This window comes from Elgaria multicarinata, chromosome 6 (genome assembly GCF_023053635.1).
Source record: "Elgaria multicarinata webbii isolate HBS135686 ecotype San Diego chromosome 6, rElgMul1.1.pri, whole genome shotgun sequence".
Classification (NCBI taxonomy): domain Eukaryota; kingdom Metazoa; phylum Chordata; class Lepidosauria; order Squamata; family Anguidae; genus Elgaria; species Elgaria multicarinata.
Window position 1 is genome coordinate 53,181,103 of NC_086176.1, and position 23,177 is coordinate 53,204,279.

Sequence of the window (23,177 nt, forward strand, 5' to 3'; positions counted from 1 at the left end):
TCTCACAGCAACCCTAGGGGGTAGGTTAGGCTGATAAGAAGTGACTGATCAAAGGTCATCCTTTGAGCTTCATGGCTGGATGGTTTGAATCTGGGTCTCCCTGCACCTAGTCTGACATGCTAACCACTGAACCACAGGGCCTTTCTGTGCAGATTCTGCTGCTCTTTTACTGTGTGATAAAACTAGTTCTTCCTTTGGGCACAAGACTCATTATGGGGCTCTTTCAACTCCCCTGGAGATTCGGGCCATCCAAAATCCAACATGACCTGTCCAAGCATGTTATTATGCAGCCCCCAGAGGCTCCGGTGTAGATTTACTGGCATCACTAGAAAGAGCAAAAGCACCAACCACTTCCCAGGAACAGAAAAGATGTAGCATAAAGCAGCATGGAGGATGCACCTAGGCTGGATCCACCAGAGAGTTTTCTCCTGTCAGAGCTGACAACTTCAAGACACCTTGAAACCCATCAAGTACTTCGTGTTTAATAACAGCAACTAGGTATGGGTAAGGAATTTGTACCAACTCAGTTTTTATGAGAATTGACCAAGTTCTCCCTTTATGACCCAATGGATGAACTGCAATGCAAGTTTTGCACCAAAATCCACACTTTTCCAGAATTTTGTGATACAGTTCCCCATTCAAAACTCTGCACACATTAGGACAGGGACAGGAAGCTTTTTGGGCAGTGGGCACATTTTGCAACTTGAGAAACTGTCCTGGCTGTGCTATGGAGCAGAGCATTATCCTTCTGCCACCAGCCATCTTCATTTCCTAAGAATGGCCGGGTTCACACAATCAGTGGGGAAACTATGCAGTATAGGTTGTTTTCCCCCGTATGCAGCTCACACGCCCAGCGTTTCCTTCGTAACCTGTGGTGCAGGTTGCAACGTCATCCAAACCTGGCACATGGCACGGCAGGGGTGGCTTCTAATCCACCCCACAGCCCTTACTACAAAATCCATAGGCTAGGGGAAGATGGGCACAAAAATGGGCACAATTGTGCAAATGACGCCCAGAAACACGTTATAGTAGGGAAAATAAGTGGCAAGAAACACATATGTTAGCAAAAGGTGTGCACAAACACACATCCATTGGGGAAAAGTGGTCGCCAAAATTCATATTTTAGGAATATAATGTATACAAATTTAGGTACAGACTTCTTTTTAAAATGGTACCAACAGGCCAAGACAAAAAAGTCAAGACAGGTCAGAAACGGAGTGGAACTGAAATGGGAAGATTTTCGTTTGTTTCTTGTTTAAAAATATACTTTCCTGGTGTTTTACATATGTATTGATCTTATAGCCTTTTATTGTTCTTGTTTTTATATTATTACAAATCATGGAAAACACACAACCAACTTTTTAAAATACAAACACAAACATTGTAAACAGAACATATCTTGTTGCTGCACTCCTAACAACCAGCAGAAACCTGCATGGTTCACCTGGGGTAGCAAAAGGTGACAGAAGCATGTTTTGATCTGGCTGAAGCCCACGGCTTCACTGGGAGAACGAAGTGAACAGGATTAGCACCGTGGGAAGGAAAGCCCTTTTTCAAACACACTGGCTTGAACCCAAAAGAGGCTGTTGCACAAGCAGAAAGCAAGGGGCGGGGGGGGAGGAGAATCCTCAATTTTTACTGATGCTTTTTCCACTGCTTCCCCCCTCCCCAAATGCCTCGTGCCATTCTAGAGTGCTCCCCAATCCTCAGGAGTGGCTTTTTGGAATCTGCAAGAGGCTCAGCTAGAAGGGGACACTGGGAAAGGCCTATTCCATAAACAGATCCCTGTATGCAGAAGTGAGGATCCAAACCACTGAGTGGAAGCCCTGATGTTCTTACTTAAGGCACATAGGCACTGAGCATATTTGGTATCAGATGTACTTGTTCGGTACATTTAACCCCCAGAAAATCCAGCGCCCCAGGAGGGCTGCAGATAACATGGGAGCCCTGTGCACCACAGGAGGCATTCATGAGATCCCAGCAGGCTGTGCAACAGAATGGCTAGTTTCTTGAGAGCGCTGGGGTCGACCCGAAAGGAACAGCGTCTGCTGTGCGAAGGACACATTGGTTGTAGCATCACAGAGCTGACATGCAGTCAAAGGGACATTTAGTTCTATCCCCTGCCCCGAGACAGATTATCCATCTTTCAGCTGGCCTACAGAGATCAACCCACACCATTCAGACCGTTAAAAAGTTTTGAACCGAGAGCTACACGCGGCCGTGGAGAAGTGTTCCCCTTAGCAAGGGAAGCTGATGGCTCCAACGTCAGTGGGGCTGTGAATCCATTCCAAGGTTCCAGTCAGAACTCTAAAGGACCTAGCTCCTTTAGAGTTCTGACTGAAACTCTGGAATGGATTTACTGCCCCACTGAGACTGGATCCACCAGCTTCTACCACCCCAGCTCCTTAGCAGGACCTCCATGTGCAAAAGACGCTCAATGCCTCAGTACTTTGCAGCCTGTACGCTCCCCTCCAGAGCCAGTGAATCATTTTCAAAAATTTAAGCCAGCATTTTACTCTGAGGCCTACAACTGTGGGCAAGACCGGGTGCCCGTGAACCAACCCCCACCACGTTGGAATGGAAGCCTAGACTGTACGGAATGGAATACGGGTCATTGGATTTGGCCCATTGCAGAGATTTTCAATGGATGAATAAGAAATCTCCAGTCCCTGCCATCCATTCTGGGGAGAGTCCAGTCTACTGCAGTCAATCTAGGGATGTAAAGAATCAAACCCCTCTGCAGTCCACGGCTTTGCAGAGGTCACCTTCTGCCTGAAAACACGATGTGGCCCGTGGCCCCACAGGGGCCACCATGTGAGATGAGGTAGAAGTTTAATTCCGTATGCTTTTCAGCAAAAGTCCGTCTGACTTCTAGAAGAGCTGGCACCCGCACAGCTTCTCACGCCTCTGCTAGCTCCTAGTGTCCGGCACCGCTTTTTCTTCATCTGTGGGTCGCTTAGGATTGTCCAGTCCTCGGATTGTCAGAAATGAGTACCTCAGCCCTCCTGCCATGCTAAAGGAGGAAAGCAGAGAATGCACACACACCCATTCAGAAAACTATGTTAACTGTCCCCCATGTGAATTTGCATTCATACATTCCATACCCTACTCACCAGATATTGAGCCCAATGAAGTTCAACGTGGAAAAGACATAGTCTCCACCAACCAGCATTCCAATATAAGCAATGGACACATTCTGTAAACAAACAGCAGTGTGTCTACTTGGTCTTTTAGTATCATTCTGCTTTTTGGCATGCCCCTCCACCTCCAAGATAAAAATGACAAACAATGAAGTAACTATTCTGAACTAACCCTGACGAACTGAAAATAATATGTAGGTTCCAGCTAGTAGATGGTGGAGATTGCATGATGTTATTCTGCTCTGCGCAGGTGGTAATCTGCCTCCATTCTATAAGGCCCCCCAATTATGGAATGATCTCCCTGATGACGCCCGCCTGGCACCAACACTGTTATCTTTTAGGCGCCAGGTCAAGACTTTTCTTTGCTCCCAGGCATTTAACAGCATATGTTATTAACTGTCTTTGGCCTGGCTGAAGGTTTAAAAATTGTTTGAAATATTAGCTGTTTTTATATTTTTATGGTTTAAAATTTTGTATATTGGTTTTTAATGTTCAGTCTTTTAATCTTTATAAACCACCCAGAGAGCTTCAGCTATGGGGCGGTATATAAACACAATAAATCTGCCTTCTGTTGATGGAAGGGCTTCCCCCAGTTTTCAGAGATCACTCCCACCACCCTCTCTCCTCAACCAGAGCTCATCCCATTCAGCAGAGTCGCCTGACTCTCTGTGTAGAATTTTTACAGAGCTGGAGGGGTTGCCGTGGTGAGGGGGAGCAGGGAAGTTCACTTCCATCACCCCAGTTGCACGTGGCTAAATCTGGATCCAACCCATGGACTTCTTGGAGAAACTGAAGACAAGAGATAACTTTTCAGTGAGTAACATCAGGCTATGGACTGCATAGCTATGTCCATCCTGTTGACAGATAATATTCAGCCTCCATTATGCCATTCTTTGCTTATTTTAGAAAAGTAAGAATCGCCACATTTTTATAAGCTGCTAGTCTTCATGATAGGAAAGGCCCTGCAATCAAAGCAACAGTGTTTCTGTTCTAGAACTTGAAGCTGTAATCAAGACACAGTGTAATTTGAATGACTTCCATAGTCATTTCTGACACTGTCACCTACCTCCAATTTCCTTTGGTTCACTTACCTTTATAGCACCAACCACTGTGGTCGTGAGGGCAGAATTATAATAGCTGCAGAGGACTGTAGAGTACAACAGAAGAAACCTAACATAAAGAAATTAATCTTACAGCCTGATTCTCTCCATGTCCCTCGCACTCTACCCCAAAGCAAGCATGCACTGGAGTGCAGCGTGAGCATCGTAATTCCACACTGATGTCCACTAGACAGGCTGTGTGTATTTTAAACAACCCCAATGTAATCTCAACAAAGCTGAATCTAGCGACCTGTATAAAATTATGCAAATGAAAATTGTGTCCATATAGACTTTTCTGCCCGTACTGACTCTTACCATTTTCACAACTGACACTCAGTGGTTGAGCATGGGTTGAGCATTGGCTGTCATTGAAGCATGGATTGTTGTTGAACCATGGGTTATCATGTTGTCTGAACCCAGATTGTTTTCCTCCAGGTGGCTTTTCTTGAACAAGCCGCCCTGAGAAACCATTGTTTGTTGTTGGGTTGTGAACTGTAGGTTGTTCGTGCTTAAAAACGTAAGCGTTCATGCTTAACAATGTAAACTGCCCAGATAGCCTCGGCTATGGGGCGGTATAAAAATGTAATAAATAATAACAACAAGGCATGGTTTATTGGCAACAACACGAAAACCCATGGTTCATCATCAGTCCATGGTTCAACGACAACCCACACTCAATCACTGAGTATAGGTTGTCATGTTATGTGGACCGAGTCAGAGTGTCATGTGGACTATCAGAAATTGCCCCATGATTTAAATGTGATGAATCAGTGACAAATTAGTGAGGGGAATCACTCTGGATCCTTCATAACCATTTGTGCATTATGGTGCAAGGGAGGGCAACATTTTCTGAAAAGGAAACTAATAGTTTGCAGAAATTATCTTTCCTTCCTGATAAAGAGTAATTCTCAAAATGTACTGGGGCCTTTGAGAAAGCTTGGACAATGAACACATTGTTTGAACCAATTTGGTCTCTTTTCTTTTTTTGGTGTTGCTGTGGTTGTTGGCTGTTATCTTATTGTGTGAGTGTCTACAAAGGTCAGGAGCGGATAGGCAACATGCAAAAACATGCCAGACATTACTTCCTTACTTGTCCAAGATTCCTTACCCCAGTAAACAGGAGAGAAGAAATTGAAAGATAAATAAAATATTTGTCCACTGCTTGAAATCGGTGGCCTATAAAAATAAAGAGTATTGTTTGGGGTATATTGTATTAAGAAGAGATAGTCTAAGCATTAAACTTAAGAAAAAGGTGTCAGGCTGAAGCATCTATCAATTGGGCCAGGATTCACCTCCAGCAGAATGCCCCCTCCCATTCCCTCCTGCTAGGAACTGCTACTGTTGAGGCCATCGAAAAGAGAAAGCAGCAGCCCTTCCATTGAGTTTAGATCCAACCTGCTGAACTTTGCAACTAATGATCTAGTGCCTGAAATTGCTTTTTTCCTCCTCCCTTCCAATCCCCTTTCCTTTTGTGTCATGTCTCTTGGAATGTAAGCTTGCAAGCAGGGACTGCATTAATTCTGATCTTTGTAAGCTGCTCCGAGAGAGCTCTGGCTGAAGGGTAAGACCAAAATGTGTTGAATACGTAATAAATAAACCTGATTTTTTATTTTGAAATCACATGGCTACACTTGTTCTAATTTTCACCGCCGAGCTCTTTTGGAAATTACTTTTCATCAACATGGATCTGAAGACCTGCTCCTTAAGACCCCCATCAAGGTAGAAAGGTTTCTCTCCCAGATATGCATTCAGAATGTGTGTATCTCCCTGATCCCTCAGTCTTATTCCTAGATTTGATAGGACTGTGCACCAAGCCTGCATAACGAAGGTGTGGAGTATGGATCCCCATTTTTTTCTCCACATGCAGAAGGGGTCCCTTCCATTCACAGAAGCTCCTACCACTCAAGGAACAAAATTCTAGAATCCAAGCCAATGATTGTATTACCCTTACCTTGAATTGTCTGTAAGCTTACCTGTTGAAAGTCTCCAGTGAAGACGCTTATGAGAACTGTAGGAATTACCATAAAACAGGCATTATAAAACATGACTCCATATTTTCCCAGCTCCTGTGTAAAACAGACACATGTGTTGACAAGCTGGTTAAAGTTCACTTAATATCCACTGGCAGATTGAATATTGGCAGCATAGCTAGAAGCCAATTCATCAACTTACAATGCTCGAAGGTGGTGGGATATACACTTCAGTAATAAGCGTATGCGGAGCTCCATCCAGGTGGGTGGCAGCAGGTATAATGTGGTTTTTTTTCTTAACCAAAGAATTTATGCCTAGACTAAACCTAGCAGAGGCTGCAACAGCAAATGGCTCAGAAGAATTAGAGCAGGTGACCAGAAAAGTAGATTTTAAAGGAGGTTGAAGATAAATTCTTGACAGGTAAAGGTGGATGATGGAGAAATCTGTTACAAACACACCAAAGAATTTCTCAAATTCCCTGGAACAGCATTTTGGCTGAAAGCTTTAAGGGCTTTATGGTTGAAGGTGGTCTACAAATATTTAATAAAATAAAAATTCTCACATTACTATGTTGGGCTTATTTTTGCCATTAAGAACATAAACCTTTTTGCAGGGATGGCGCCTAAAAACCTTTAAAAAATTTTTAACCCTGAGTAAAGCTGCTTATGAACATATTTCTAAAATCAGCGAACAAAGATAACAATTTCTTTGTCGAAAGTGCAAAGTAAGGAGGAAAAATGAAATCCCCGTACTGTTACCTTCGGGTCAATTTTTTGTTTTGTGTAAACGCCGTTTGCTGCCGTGAAGATATCATTGAGCAAAACAGACATGTAGCCTTCCAGGCTGAAAGCTAGATCTGATCTGGAAGAGAGAAATATTTAAGCAATGAAAGAATTCAAAGAGTCACAACAGGCAGGGCATTCTTTTTATGGTCATGTTCTCTCCCCCAACCATTTTCATGTTACAAACTTGGGCACACAAGCAGTAAGTTCAAGTGTTCACACCAGTAAAGCAGCCTTCTCCAAGCTGGATTTTACAACCACCATCATCCATAGCCAGCCAAACCAATGGCCATGATGGCTGGGGATAATCGGAGTTGTAGTCCAACGCAGCTGAAGGGTACCCAGTTTGGGGAACCCTGCAGCAAAGGCACAAGAATGCAAAGAACAGAACAGTTGCTGTGTTCTGGTTGGCATTTTGCCCAGAGCCTGCTCTGATTCATTCTTGGCAACTTCTCCAGTGATGATTTAACTGTACAGCACAACCTAAAACTATGATCACACTAATTCTTAGAAGAGAGACAGATGGGAAATGTCCACGAGTGCAGTCTTAACAAGTGCTACAGCTGGATGACCCTCGTTCGTTTCAACAGAGCTTGTATAGTGGAAGTTCTTGGGGTTGTGACTGGGGCCTAATCTAAACCAAGCAGGATATAGCACTATGAAAGTGGTATGAAAGTGGTATATAAAAGGCAGGAGCCACACCAAGCAGAATACTTCACTATGAAAGCGGAATGAAAGTAGTATATAAAAGGCAGGAGCCACACTACTGCTTTATAGCGGTATTGATGTGCACTGACAACTGTCAGGGCCCATGGACACATACCATATGCCTCTTTCATAGTGCTATATCCTGCTTGGTGTGGCTCCTGCCTTTTATATACCGCTTTCATACTGCTTTTATAGTGCAATATCCTGCTTGGTGTAGATTAGGTCTCTGACTTCTGTTGCTTTCAGTCTTCCCTTAGGTCTGAGACACTTCCCACTCTCCAGCCCACTTAATTATCTTCAATCTTTTTGGTGACATAAAAAAAGGCAAAAAAACCCCTCCACCCTCGCCTTAAGCAAAAATGCATCAGTAAAAGACAGCAAAATAATGAAATAATTTGCTAAGGAGAACTAGCGTGGCAAGCTTAACCCCACTAAAACTAAGCCTAGTTTTAAAAAAATATTTCAGTCCTTCATAGCCCTGGGGAGTCAAAGAATTCCACAAAATGCCAGTTTGTTGGCCCACTGGCTTATTGTGGGTTAATTAACCCATGATTAGCCCCAGTACATGTGGGGTGCAAGTGGCCACCATTTTGAATATTTGCTCTGTGATCGGGGTTTGCGGCATGTTGTGTGAACCCAGCTATTGTGGATTAATCAAGATTTATACAATCCACACTTAACCCAGCTACTAGTTCCCCCAATCAGAGATTGCATATTCAAAATGGTGAACGGGTGTTGCAGCATGTCATATAAACCTGGACATTGTGAGTTCATCAAGGGTTACACAATTAGCCCAACTCCTAATCATCCAACTGGAGGCTGCATATTCAAAATGGTGGCTGTATGCACTCCACACACACTATGGCTAATCTTGGGTTAATTAATCCACAATAACCCTCTGCGCCATGTGAACCTGGTCAGTAAGTCTGAAACACACAAAGGAGGCTAGGACTTGTGTTTCTCCAAGACTAGCTCCTCCCTGGAAACTGGGGGAAGTTAAATAAGCAGTTTTTGATAAAGCACGGGGGAAGTAGTCTGCCATTCAAAGGAAAGCAAGCCAAAAATTCCAGTGGGGACACCCATGTTTGAGGGTGCACCTAAAATAGGACTTTGGATCATAGTTTTAATCTTAAGAATACTCAATTTAGAGTGGTTGTTTGGCACTTAAAACCTCACTGAGTTTACCACAAACAATGGAATATTGACAACAAAGGAGAATAAAATAATTTCCACAGATTTTAAATGGAGCACTCATTAAAAAAACTGTGCAAATTTCTAGCTCTTGATGCCACAACTGTTGTACATTACGCAAATACTAGGAGTCTCCCAATGCTCCACTGTTATTGCCCAGTGCTTCTGCATTGCTAGGTCACATCCAGCACATAGTTAATGAAGTGTTATTTTCAGTGGACCATCAGTATGATTAGCAACACATCAAGGCCTTATTGGTCCCAACATTCAATGACTACCAACCCATTTCCGTCCATAAGTGTCAAAACTGGAATAATCAGCCCCGCTTCCAAATTCTGAAAGAAGTATGTGCAACCAAAATGAAATCAAGTCACTTTATGTAAATATTCTTAATTTGCATTTATTCTAAGGAAATAATTTTGGCTGCTTATTCATTTCTTTTTTCTTCACTGCAAACTTTGGGACATTTTGATTTGAATTCCTGATCATGGTCATCCACAATTGCCTAGAGTAGGGGTGAGTAACTTGTAGCTTTAAAGTCATTTGGGCATACAATTTCCATCAGCCATAGCCAGTTTAGCCAATGGTGAGGGATGATGGGAGTTGTAGGCCAAAATATTCAGAGAGTCACACAACATGTCCTCCAATGATTTAGTCCACAGGTGGGCAGAAAGAAGATCTTTCTTCAATTTCCAGCATTCCTGACCATTGGCCATGCTGGCAGGGGCTTCTGGGAGCTGAAGTCCAAAATCTCTGGAGAGCTACTTCTGCCCACCCTTGATCTAGAGGACCGCAGAATATTAGATAATATCAGTTCCCTGTGCTAATTCTTGTAACGGTCTCCTACAAAGCAATGCTGTTCTTTAGCCATGCCCATGACATGAAGATGCAACTCGAAAGGAAGCTGTTTAAAACCTTACCCCGCTGCAATGAAAGCTCCCAAGATTATTGCAAACACACTGATGAGGATGCTCAATGGATAGCGCTTCCTGTAATGATAAATGATATAACTGACCCCACAAAGTTTCTATTCAGCAATTAGGATAGTCAACAAACCCCACACCTATCTGAACCAATTGTATTGGTTTGTGATGTACCAAAATAAGACAAAATGACTAGGCTTATTTCTTTTCCTTGCTTATCTTCAGCAGCTGTGAATGAAGCTGAAATCTTTTCATCCTAAAAGATTCGGAAATTTACTTTAGGATGATCCATAGCTTAGAGCAGGGTTGTTGAACCTCAGACCCATATCCAACCTGCCTTGGCTCCCACAGTGCAGCCCTCTGGGGTTCCCCAGAAGGACTCGCCTCCTTCCTCTGGCCCCACGCTTTCCCCCCAACTGCCAATCATTTGGTGGCTTCCTGGCTTTCACACAGTTCCCACCCACAATGCCCCATTCTAAAAGGCTTTAAGAGCTCTAAGCTAAAATATACTGGTTGTTGTTATTTCTAGTATTTTTGCCTTTGGCCCCACTCAGCATTGGAATGTGGTTCCTTAGAGCTTCTCTGAAACTGAATTTGGCCCTTGGGCTGAAAGAGGCTGAACATCCCTGGCTTAGAAGTAGAGCCCCTTGCTTTGCTTGTAGAAGGTCCCAGGTTTGATTCCCGGCATCTCCAATTAGGGATGGGAAAGAGCCCTGCCTGTGACCCATCCAAATCAGTCTAGGCAGTGCTGAACTAAATGGACCAATGGCCTGACTTCGTACAAGACCGCTTCCTTTGCAGCTACGGTATTCTGTTTGGCTCCTGGGTCAGTCAAAGCCAATACCTACTTTGGATCCCTTCCAGCCATGCGTTATTGGCCATGTGGGGGAGCCTCACCGCTTCAAAGAAGGGGGTGACTCCAGCTACACAGACGGGAATGAGATAGCTGAAAAAAGCAAAATGCTCCAGGTATGTACTGAAGGGCACCTCCAGAATAAGGCAGCTGTATCCTCAATCTTATACCTATCTACTCAGAAGTAAATACTTCCGAGTTCAATAGGACTTATTCCCAGGTAATTGTGTGCCAGATTGTACCCTTACTTATTCACTGACAGTAGACTGGGGTGCAGACCTCAGGCGGGGGGGGGGGGCAATCCGGCCCACCTGCAGTCCCAATCCAGCCCTCCGCGGTCCACCAGATGATCCCCTGGCCATACCCCCCTTTTGTTTGGTGGTTTCACAATTTTTGTGCAGTTCTTTCCCATTCTAAAAAGTTGAAATGCTTCTCCTAAGACTTAGGGCTTCTCTAAACAAGCGGTTTACAGCACACTCGTGAATGGCCACTCTTTGCATTGTTTTTGCCAGTTTCTTCCCATATGTTTCAATTCTACCGCCAGCAGATGGCACTGTTTTATATAGCGTTTTCAATTTATTACAGCATTTTCAGGGTTTTATAAAATGACGGATTCCCGCTTGAAAACAGCAGGACAGGCACCAGAGGCTGCTGATATCATGAAAAGGACCCACAAACTTCCATGAGTGACCAATCACTAGCATGCAATAAATCACTCGTGTGGAAAAGTTCCTATTTACAGGTTAGCAGAGGACTAGAATATTGCCAATTTGTTTTACCAGACTTTCTTGTAATGCACAATAATTTTGAGTTGAAATTATATTTTCCCACTACAACAGCCTGAACAACAAGGAAAAAAGTTTACTCCCAATAATAAATCCACTTCACTTGCATCCCAAACATGTACAGAATTCCACTGATTTCAGTGCAATGTACTCATACACATGTGTGCACATGTTTTAGACTCTTAACACCTGGCTTGTGGCAGTGTCTGATGCCTCAGGAAAGATGGTCCTATTTCCCCAAGTATGCAAGTGAAATTCATTTGCTTCAGGATAGTAATAGATAAAAAAACCTTCATAAAACCCCCCAAATTATTAAAGAATCAGACCAAAGTAATCTTGTAATCTATATTGCATTGCGCTTGTGGCAGTAAAGCTTCTGTCATGCATTGGCTGAGCTGGTGTCATTGTATAGTGTTCACAAACATCCAAATGCTTAGGGGACAAAGAATGTTTGCAATCCAAACTCTGTGAGGCAAGGAAGAATTGTCAGTTTGGTAAGGTTTAACATCTTTCAGAGGGCCTAAGGAGTGCTCCAAGAAGATAGAGGACCTAAAAGACAGGAAGCCCAGAGACAAGATAGCTGAAGGAAGGGTACAGAGGATGCAACAGGACCTGAGGGAAAGTTCTAGAAGGCAGCATGAAGAATAGGACAAAAGAGGCAGGAAACTGAGGTGGTTCTGTGTTCACGAGATGGAGAAAGAGGAGTATGAGGGAGGTTAGCCAAGAGGCAAGGTAGCTAAAGGACCTTGAAGAAGGCAAAGAATGTACAAAGAAGGACCTTGAAGAAGGCAAAGAAGGAACAAAGAAGGCAACCAACTGAAAATCAAGAAAACAATGGGTGGTAGGGACAGGGAGAAGGCTGGGCTTGATTAAAACCTCACATCAGGGAGAGGGGAAATTAAGGGAGGTTTGGAAAATTGGGGGAAGGGGAAAGAGGTTGACCAGAGAGCTGTCTGTTCACTCTATTTACTCTGTGGCGGCTGTGCAGTAGCGCTGCATTGGCTATACGATGCAGCTGCCAACTAGCAGCCACCATGGGGGGGGGGTTGTTCCCCAAAGCTGCAGATTTTAAAAGTTGGGGATTTATAGTGACCTTCTGCTTTGCTGCGAAGTCACCACCATCTTCCACCATCTATCGGTGGTGACCTTGCTTTGACTTTGGGCCAGGGGCATTCTGGGGGCGAATCCAACCACTGATAGGTTGCCAGAAGTGTGGGACGGCCAGACAGAGGGCAGTAGGCGGGCCCGATGAGCCTAATGGCCTCCAAAGGCCCACACTCCCTCCTGCTGTGGGGATTAAACATCCCCACCCCGCAGCTGGGATGCCACAGGGTTTTAAGGTAATGCAGGGCCAAAGCGGTGCTGTGAAGACACCCCGCAGTTCAAGATTCACAGAGTATCTTTCAGGGTTGTGTAGGAGATGAATTCCTACAATTGTGACTTCTGCGGCCATTTCAGTCTTGCAACCTGGCAATCCCAAGCGGGTAACAGGGGCCAAGAAACCACTGGGAGTATTGGGGAGAAGTGAATTTCACATATTGGGTTGAACTACCTAGCCAATTCTCTGGTTGCAAGTTTCTAATATTCATAGATTTAACCCTGTCTCTTTTGAAACAAACAAATCTCTTTGCTCCTGCAAGTGTTCCAAGGAGCCCAAATATTCTCTGCAAATTCTCTTCGTCAACAAGCACCACCAATCCATGCATTCTGACCAGATAACACAAGAATCCGATAGGCCGCAGTGGTATTTCAAAAATGGGAGGCAAATACTCACCCAAGTATAATAACTTCCAGCAGCAATGTAAGTGGAATGGTAAACTTCCTAAGGACTGTAAACATTGGCAGACTGCATTTTAAAGAGACAGAGAGATTGATTGATTTCAGGTCATGTCCATTGCAAGCTCTTTTATTAATGCTTATCTACTTTCATTAATGAGTTCATCCTCAACTTAGACTAGCATTAAGAATGTGCCGGAACAAATTGTTAGCCTCTCTCACAGCCAAATGTCAGTCTGACACCAAAGGCCGATTAGACAACGGACTAGTCGGAAATGAACATTTTGAAAAAGTAGAACTTTGACTCTGACTCTGACTCAGCAATACACATGATGGGATATGTTGTCTTCCATCCACTGCTATGTATTACAGGCCAAGGCATCAGGCAAGCCACTGGGAAAAGTTCGGTGGGCCAGTTCAGATCCTAATAACCATCAGAGTTGAGTAGCATAACCTCATCCATGCTTACTCAGAAATACATCCCACTGTATTCAATGAAGCGTACTCCCAAGTTAGAGTGCCCAGGCCTGCAAACCAGGACATCAACTATCCTAATATTTTATTAGAAATCCAAACATAGCTTTTCTAAGTTTAATGCAAACTCAATGACCCATGCATGAGGGGAAGTGAGTGACTGCAATGCCTCCCATGTGTTCCTTACATCTGCTTTTAATCAACAACCTACAATTGCATGAATTGTAGGGTGTGAGCATGACATGCGAACCCAGAGTGCTGGGTTGTTCAGGGGCTAAACAACCCAGCAGTTAACCCATGGTTTGTTGTTAAGTTAACCACTGGGTTGTTTAGCCCCTCAACAATCAGTGGTATGGCTTCACCTGTCACATTCACACCCTACAATCTAGCCCATCGTAGGTTGTTGATTAAAAGTGGACGTGAAAAGTGCATGGGAGGCAGTGCGCTCGCCCATTCCTGATCATGCATGGCAAATCGTCAATTAATTAATCCACAATTTGCCATTATGTGTGAACCTGGTCAATGTTGAAAAACGCACAAATTTTACTCTCAACTTTCTAGGCCCCCAAAGGCAAAAGTAACGGTGCTCTTTAAAACATTAAACTAACATAACTTTTGGGGGGCAGGGAGGGGCACAGGAAGTGTTCAAAATGGTCTTCTGCCTTTTTTGTCTTTCCAAAGCCTCTACTTTTTCTCTCTTTTCTGGCTCCTCAGGAAACAAAACAAAAAGGAGAAGAAGGAGAAGAAGAAACAACACTGCGCCCTCAGGTTTTCTTAACTATGAGTCAACATTTCATTCTTGGACTGGTGATCCATTATACGAGTGCCAGAGTCACACATGCAGCAATCCATGTGTGCAGCTACATTCATGGGCACAGCTACTGGGGTGGAGCTCCATTTGGCAAGCCATTTTATTTTATTTTATTATTATTATTATTATTATTATTATTATTATTATTATTATTATTTATTTATATAGCACCATCAATGTACATGGTGCTGTACAGAGTAAAACAGTAAATAGCGAGACCCTGCCGCATAGGCTTACATTCTAATAAAACCATAATAAAACAATAAGGAGGGGAAGAGAAAGCAAACAGGCACAGGGTAGGGTAAACAGGCACTGGGTAGGGTAAAACTAGCAGTATAAAGTCAGAACAAAATCAAGTTAAAAAGGCGAATGCGGTTCTAAGCTGCGGCAATAGGCTCAGCGGAGGACCTGGCTCCTGAGAAGGAGCGGTGCTGCTTGGGCCTCATCCGCAGTGCTGCATCCAGTCCTGGCCACCGCAGTTCAGGGAGGAACTTGCTCCCCCCCGCACCCACCCACGAAGCCCCGCAACCTGTCCCGCGAGGGCGGTGGCCGGGCTGGAGGCCGCCTTCCCTGCGCCGCCCTGCAGCTCCCATCTTCCCGAGCTGGGGGGGCATTTTATTTATATCTTGCCTTTCTCCTAAAAACGATGATCAAAGTGGCTAACAATGATACAGCCATTTGCAGAAGAGCAGTTTCAATCTTTACACAGCAATCATATTTGCAGTGGATACAGCAGTGTTTCCCTCTGCAAATACACCGAGGGTAAAATGACAGATGTACATCCTTAAATGTTCATGTCTACATGCCATGTTCTGATTGGGTTACAGCCCCCTGATGCAATCATGCAGTAGTTTATAGATGTATATCTCTCCTCTGCCCTATACATACATATTTACTACACACCGGGGTAAGACTGGTGTACCCTGTGTCAAATATAACGTCCATGTAAACAATGGAATTACTCCCAAGTGACTGACTGTCCATGCAGTTCAGGCAGATTTTCACTATACCAGCACAACTGCTCACAAATGGCCTACCAGACCAGATGTTTACATTCAGAGCAGTCAACCATACATAAAGCGAATCCAGGATTGTTTCCAATGTCACTTTGCTGACGGAACCACTTCCATCAGAGGAAATGGAAGAGGGGTGGTTCCACCCCAGCACGCACTCAAAATCTGCTCCGGACATTGGGAAACCATTTGAAGCAGATTTTCAGGTGGCACAGAGAGGGGAGGAGATAGGAGCCAGTGAGGGGGGCGCGGAGAGAGACAGGGAGAAAGTCCAGCTGCACTAGCACACTTCTGTTAGCACAATACTGGATTTAAGCCACAGGTGGGCACTCATTAAAAGGAGAGGAAGAAAATGACAAAACACATAGGAGAGAAGGCAGAACGACTGGTTTCATCTTTTCTCAATGAACAAAAGGGACTAATCCCATATAAATGCAGCACCTAGCTCGTAAACTGATTTTACACACTGGAATTTCCAAAGCAATGCCTAAGTGTGGTAATATTGCTCCCATTCAAATTCACGGGCAGCACAAAGGCAGCAGAACGTTGATGTTCTCCAACTACAAAAGTCTCAAACCTTTTTACCAACAAGAATAAAATAAAAACCAAACTGCCCGGAACAACCCAGCTTTTATTGTACCTTAGCTTGCTTGTGCTTGATAATCCACTTATGTGATTTCCAGCATAAATCAGAGGAAGTGGAAACAGCTGCAATAAAATGAGTGTACCATTCAGAATAAGCTTGTTTTGCCCTACTGTGGAAGGAATTCATTCTGGTTAATTCATACAACCAGTTACACTCCAGCATCGACAGAAAACAATAATACATGCACACACACATACAGACACACAAACACACACACAACCACCACATAAGTAACATAGCACTGGTTATCTAATAATAACTCAGTCACAATGTGATTGGCCCAAAGTCACCCAGTGGGTTTCCATAGCTAAGTAGGGACTAGAACCTGCATCTCCCGACTCCCAGTCCAACTCGTTAGCCACTATGCCACACTGGCTCTAACACATCTGGAGGGCACTAGGTTGGGAAGGCTATACTACAGACTTACTTTGAGTAGTTGAGATCTCTCTAGCAAACCAGATAGCATAGAAAAGTGCAGTACTCCCTGTGGCGACTAGGTAATGCTGGACAATAGCCCAGATTATGCAATACGTAACAGAACACAGAATAGGGTTCTTCTAAAATGAAAACCCAAGCAGTTGTTCTTACCTTCCTGGGGATACTTTTGTTAAAATCAGGGAAGTGGATGATTTTATTTAATTTAGATACATATAAGATCAGAATAGTGGTTACCATCTAAAAAGAAGAAAGAATTATATTATACATACAGAAATAAAATAGTATTTCCCATATACAGCTGGGGTGAATCAGAGCCCACTTACTCTGTTGGTCTGCATAACAGCTGTTGTGCTGCATGGCAAGAAGGGGGGGGGACTCCTTTAGAAGACCTAAAGGGTCATTAAACAGTTGCCCTGAGACTGGAGAGTAGAAAGGAGGCACACTCTGGATTCTGCCATCAGTTAGGGGACCTAAGGCCACTAAATCAGAAGGCTTTGCATATGTTTGTCCTTAGAATCATAGAATAGCAGAGTTGGAAGGGGCCTACAAGGCCATCGAGTCCAACCCCCTGCTCAATGTAGGAATCCACCTTAAAGCATCCCTGACAGATGGTAGTCCAGCTGCCTCTTGAAGGCCTCTAGTGTGGGAGAGCCCACAACCTCACCAGGCAACTGATTCCATTGTCATACTGCTCTAACAGTCAGGAAGTTTTTCCTGATGTCCAGCAGGAATCTGGCTTCCTTTAACTTGAGCCCGTTATTCCGTGTCCTGCACTCTGGGAGGATCGAGAAGAGATCCTGGCCCTCCTCTGTGTGACAACCTTTTAAATATTTGAAGAGTGCTATCATGTCTCCCCTCAATCTTCTCTTCTCCAGGCTAAACATGCCCAGTTCTTTCAGTCTCTCTTCATAGGGCTTTGTTTCCAGACCCCTGATCATCCTGGTTGCCCAACTCTGAACACGCTCCAGCTTGTCTGCATCCTTCTTGAATTGTGGAGCCCAGAACTGGACGCAATACTCTAGATGAGGCCTAACCAGGGCTGAATAGAGAGGAACCAGTACCTCATGTGATTTGGAAGCTATACTTCAATTAATGCAGCCCAAAATAGCATTTGCCTTTCTTGCAGCCATATCGCACTGTTGGCTCATATTCAGCTTGCGATCTACAACAATTCCAAGATCCTTCTCATTTGTAGTATTGCTGAGCCAAGTATCCCCCATCTTGAAACTGTGCATTTGGTTTCTTTTTCCTAGAATCTAGATCCTAGAACCTAGATCTAGTCACCTATTTTAGACTGCAATCCTTTGGTCCCTGAGAGGGTGTCGTAGGAGCCATTGGATTTTTGGATCTCCCCCTCAGAGGGCAGAGATAAACGTCTACCGTTAAAGAGAGAGATCCAAATTCATAACCCTCCTCTGTGGGGCTGCAGAAAGGTGTGTGACCAGTGGAGGCTGGGCCCTCCAATGTCAATAAAGCAGTGAATTTACTCTGGGTTTCCATCAGAATCAGCCAGAACTCTAAAGGAGCTGAACCCTATCCCCCAAATGGGTTCAGCTCTTAGGAGAGCTCCTTTAGAGTTTTGCCTGGTTCTGACTGAAATCCAGAGAGGATTCACAGCCCACCTGATATCAGAGCCACCAGCCTCCACTGGTTGAAGCTTCACTGTCAGAGAGGGCAAAAGGGAGGTGTTTCAGGAGAAGCAGGATCCAAAACACTCCTGCCTTCCCCCCCCCCCCACATGCCCACATAGAAGTCAGCGAAGGGGAGAGGCAACTATATCATCCCTGGAGCTGGCATAATTTATTTCCCTTCCATTCAAACCAATTTTTTTAAGAAAAGCTCCTGAAAGGGGGCGCGGGGGGGGGCAAAACAACAACATCCCCAACTTCCACCCTGCCGGCCTGAGTCCAGCAGGGAAAAGGTAGGTTCCTCCACCTTGGATTCTCTCTCTCCCACCCTGTAGGGTTCTTCTACTCGTCCCTTTGATCTTGGAACATACCTGTCCTATTCCAAGAAACATTGGAGATGGGAATCTAGAAAGAAAAGAAAATGGTATATCTCAAATAAAAAGATTATACTGTACATCACCCATTTTTTCCATTTCAGAAATAAACAAAACGTCTTTCAAAATTTGGGTAAAACCAAAACAAAAGCCAGCAGTTTTCAAGTCAGCTTTGATGATTCCAAGTGTGGAAACAAAAGCCTTGTAAATATTTCTGAAACAGTTCAGAGAAAAATAAAATCAGTATGTTTACAGGTTACATCATAACTTTTTAAAAAAACAACATTTACCAGAGTTAGGTTGAAAAATAAATATGAAAATAGTTAATTTTCAATGGAATATTTTCCTAATAATAGAAAGACAGACAAGCAAAACTCGAGAGTACAGATTACTTGCAGATTTTAGATGCATTTTGGAATGTGTCTAAAATGACACTAGTTTCTCCAGTTAGGTATGGCTTCCTTCTTGTTTTAGCAAAGATAGATGAAATCCTATACCTAAAAAGAGATTATGCATGAAAAGCCAGTGTTCATTGTTTCCAAAAGCTGCTTGGAATTGTACTGTTGTGATTGTCTTGAATGTTTCCTGCTACAGAGCTATGATCCTCTCATAGAACAGGAGAGGGCAGACTTCAGGTTTTGCAGGATCTACTTTGCTTTTTCACTAGAACCCCTAAACCACAAACAGGAGCCTGGTGCAAAAGACACACACTCAGAATCCGAGAATTCTGATCCAAAGAACTGCTTTTGAGTAGCAGAACAGTCCTGTGGTGGAACCCGAAAGGGCGGCTTCTCATGGTTCGCTGAGTGGTGGTCACAGACTCTCAAGACACAATTTCTCTCTCTTTACAAGGTTTATTATGAGCAGCCTGCAGTGCTGCAAGGTGACAGTCCCAGAAGACTTGAGGAACTGCCCAATAATTTCAGGAAAGGCTAACATATTTATAAGATCAGTTTCCCTCAGATACACTTCTATCTGCAAGTGCCCCCAGGATACAAATACAAATCCTTCTCAGACCTACACCGATGGGACCCCATCATGGCATGATTCATGTTGACCTGGGTAGGTACTTTTAAGGAGGCAGGGTATCTGTTTGCCTTTAGTCAGTTCCCAACTGAAGGCAAATTTGGGGGATTTTTGTTCCTGGTTTTGCTCTACCCTATCATTGCCCAGACCTTGTCTGATGTTGTTATATGCCCCGCTTTGCAACTCTTCCTTATTGGTGGGCCTATTATGGCAAACACGTCATGGTGGAGGTATGATCCCATTCCTGTACCGTCTCTTCAGTGCACACATTTTCTGTAGCTCCAGTGTTGCATTGTTGCCCTTTCTTCTATAATTCTAATTCCTGCCCTCATCTCTGAACTCTCTATTATTTCTGGCTCCCATTCTTTTCCAAAGCTGGAGCTCGGTGTCCATATCCTGAGATCCGTGCCTCAAGGTCCCAAGCATGCCCCCAAGTTCTTGTCGATAGCTGCATATGCTAACAACCAGGCTGATATGCCTCCTCTCTTTTGGTTCCATAAGAGCTCAGTAAAAAGAATGGCATACAACTGGAGTCTCCAGTGAGGTGGGGAAGGCAGCCTTAATCCCAGAGTTGTGAGGAAATGCTGAAATTGGTTACTGGTGAAGAAATAGCACTCCGAACATTCCCATAAACCAGAGGTGGGCAAGCTGTGGCTCTCCAGATGTTCTGGCCTACAACTCCCATCTACCTTCACAATTGGCTATGTTGGCTTGGGTTGATAGCCAAAATATCAGTTGCCCACCTGTGCCTTAAGACTTTTCTATAATCTTGCAAATTCTGGAGTTGAGCTCTTGCCTTGAAAAGAGGCTTCCTGAGGCCTGGTCCTTATCCAAATGGAATTCTGTCAACGAGTTCTACCTCCCTGCTGCCTAGGCCCCGAAAGAATGTATTGGTTTGGTTCATTATTTCATGAACCTTTAGTCATGTTTGGATTGTAACTCCAGTTGTTTTTGTTGCCTGAAGTTGATAAGAGGCCCTTGTCACTCCGCCAAAGACTATGGGGACAAGGGTGCTTGATAGATACCTGTTACATTAGGCTTTGGCAGCACGGCCAATGGTAAAGGATTGTGGGAATTGTAGTCCAAAACATATGGAGGACACCACAGACAGTAAGAAATGACCGTTTCCGTAACAGATCAGGTCAGAGAAGCTCACAGAAGGCACCTCCACCAACCTGTCCCAGAAACTAGTGTTTCTGCTCATTTTCAGGGTTACTTTATTTTTATTTTATTTACAATATTTATATACCATTCCCCATCCAAAGATTTCAGAGCAGTGTTTTATTTATTTTATTTACAATATTTATACACTGCTCCCTGTGCGAGCTTCCTGTTGCACAGGTGACTGGTCCTGTGGGCTGATCAGGATGAACAGAGGCACAGTAGCAGTACTGGGTATTGCCCCAGGTTGCCCACCCCTGCACTAAACCTGAATTTGTAGTTTCTTATACTGTGTAACAAAATCCCACTGGGAGGAATCTTTAATTGGGGTGCAGACCCCCACAAAATTCTGTGAATGAGGCAATGCAATTTCACAATAAAAGCCTCTTTTGGAAGCACTCTAGCTCTTAAGCAAGAGTTCACAAAACAGCACGAGTCCGGTTGCCCACGGTTCTTCGGACCAAAACCTGGATGTTTACTTTCCCACAGCTTTTGGTGCAGCCTTCCCCAACCTCCCCTCCAAATATTTTGGACTATATCTCCCAGCATTCCTGACCATTGGCCATGCTAGCTGGGGCTGATTGGTGTTGAAGTCTCAAAGATCTGGAGAGCACCAGGTAGGGGAAGGCTGTGTTAGAGCAATAGCTCAGTATACTTACCTGGAAGTAAGTCACATTGAAAGCAAAGGGACTTGCTTTCAATCCACATCACACCAGTCCTTTTCCAAGGTAACTGGCTGCCAGTCCAGGTCCGGCCAGATTCAAAGTGCTAGTATTAACATTTAAAGCGCTAAACGGCTTGGGGCCAGGCTATCTGAAGGAATGCCTCCTCCCATATGTACCTGGGCGGATCCTAAGATCATCCACAGGTGTCCTTCTCTGAGAGCCCCTGCCAAAGGAAGTGAGGCAGGTGGCTACCAGGAGGAGGGCCTTCTCTGCTGTGGCACCCCGGCTATGAAATGAGCTCCCTAAGGATGTTCACCTGACACCTACACTATATTCTTTCAGACGCCAGGTGAAGACCTTTTTATCCTCTCAGCATTTTAACAGTCTATAAATTTAATTTTAACTTTGCTGTTTTAAATTTGTATTTTAAATTTGTATTCTGCACTGCTGGTGATTTTATCCTGGTTGTGCTTTTATATTGTATTTTATATCATGTTTTTATACTGTTTGTTTTATACTTTGGTTTTAATTTTTGTGAACCGCCCAGGGAGCTTCGGCTATTGGGCGGTATAAAAATGCAATAAATAAATAAAATAAATAGCTTCTGGCTTTGGATGGAAACCGGCAATAGAATAGCTTAATTTTGAATGCACTGATCTATCAAATAAAAAGAAAATCCTTCAGAATGAATGAAAGATATTCCTTCGAACCACGAAAACTGTTAGCTTTGGCTACATATAGATATGATTCATGAAACACATTCCTCTCTCTTTCTAAACTGCCTTTTCTTTGCTATTTTATTATCAATATCAAGTGTACTGAGTGAGAACTTTGGAATGAAACCTTTGGCACCAGGCTTTGTCCCAAGTGCAACAACCGTCCATGATTTGAAGGACGCCAGAGACGGATCACGTAAACCACCTTTGCAAACGAAAGCGTGAGAACTCATGAAGACATGGGGCATTCCTCTTGGCGTAGGGTTAAGGAGAGGGCTTCTCCCTAAGCCAAAAGATATGACCCAGCCAGGGAATTAGGGAATTGGACGGGGCGGGCGAGTGCGGAGGAGAAGCAGGCTCGGGGCCAAGAGGCAGCTGCGACGAGGAGGGCACCGCAACAATATATTCGGTAACAAGTAGCTTTTCACTCCGAGCGGGGAGAGAAGTTTACAGACGCCTCTGCGAAGGCAGGGGCGCGCGGGGGCGGGGGGAGTAATTTCGGGGGGGGGGCATGGATTTGCCCCATCGACAGTAAGTTGGATCCAGTTTTAGTCATACTTAGAGGAGACCCGTTAAAATCAATGGCACTCAAGCGAGTCACGCCAAATTTATGACCCATTGATTTCAACGACTCTACGCGAAGCACGCCTAAATCCGGCTCCAACTCGAGGGGCCGAAGAGTCCAACCCGCCCGGCTGCCATCCAAGCTGCTCCTCGCCTCACCTGTACGCAGTCAGCACTGTCTTGTTTACCAGGACGATCAAGAAAGAGCAGGTCCCGTAGAAGAGGGCGGAGAGCAGCTTGGCCAACGGGGAAGGGGCGGCGGCGGCAGCAGAAGCAGCCGGCTCCTCTCCCGCCTGCTTGGCGTTCATCGCTTTGCCGGGGCGGCGAGTCCCAAGCTGTTCGCCATGCAGCGAGGCATAGTCCCGCGGCCCCGGCAAGTGCAACGCCGGCCCCGCCTCGGCAAACAGGAAGAAGATCGCGCTGAGCCGGCCC

The 23,177-nt window shown here is 44.4% G+C and overlaps 1 protein-coding gene across 2 annotated transcripts; it reads right to left on the reverse strand.

The window, feature by feature from the left end:
• Positions 1-1,282: 1,282 nt before the first annotated feature.
• Positions 1,283-23,108, reverse strand: SLC35D2 (solute carrier family 35 member D2). 2 transcript variants are annotated; one of them, XM_063129425.1, is made up of 12 exons: positions 22,905-23,108; positions 18,611-18,644; positions 16,762-16,848; positions 16,168-16,235; positions 13,228-13,299; positions 9,813-9,881; positions 6,970-7,072; positions 6,214-6,306; positions 5,349-5,416; positions 4,232-4,310; positions 3,114-3,196; positions 1,283-3,013 (listed from the first exon to the last, which is right to left on the reverse strand). In XM_063129425.1, the coding sequence occupies exons 1-12, from the start codon at positions 23,051-23,053 to the stop codon at positions 2,911-2,913; spliced, it is 1,008 nt and encodes a 335-aa protein (XP_062985495.1). In that variant the 5' UTR covers positions 23,054-23,108; the 3' UTR covers positions 1,283-2,910. The 2 variants fall into 2 exon arrangements, with proteins under 2 accessions (XP_062985495.1, XP_062985494.1); XM_063129424.1 differs by having other exon boundaries at positions 3,114-3,265.
• Between the last annotated feature and the right edge of the window lie 69 nt (positions 23,109-23,177).

Coding starts and splice junctions, on each gene's coding strand:
- SLC35D2 (XM_063129424.1), bottom strand. CDS start 23,053: ATGAACGCCAAGCAGGCGGGAGAGGAGCCGGCTGCTTCTGCTGCCGCC. Junction 6,307..6,969: donor AACAAAAAATTGACCCGAAG/GTAACAGTACGG, acceptor TGTTTTACACAG/GAGCTGGGAAAATATGGAGT. Junction 4,311..5,348: donor CTTCTCTCCTGTTTACTGGG/GTAAGGAATCTT, acceptor TCTTTATGTTAG/GTTTCTTCTGTTGTACTCTA.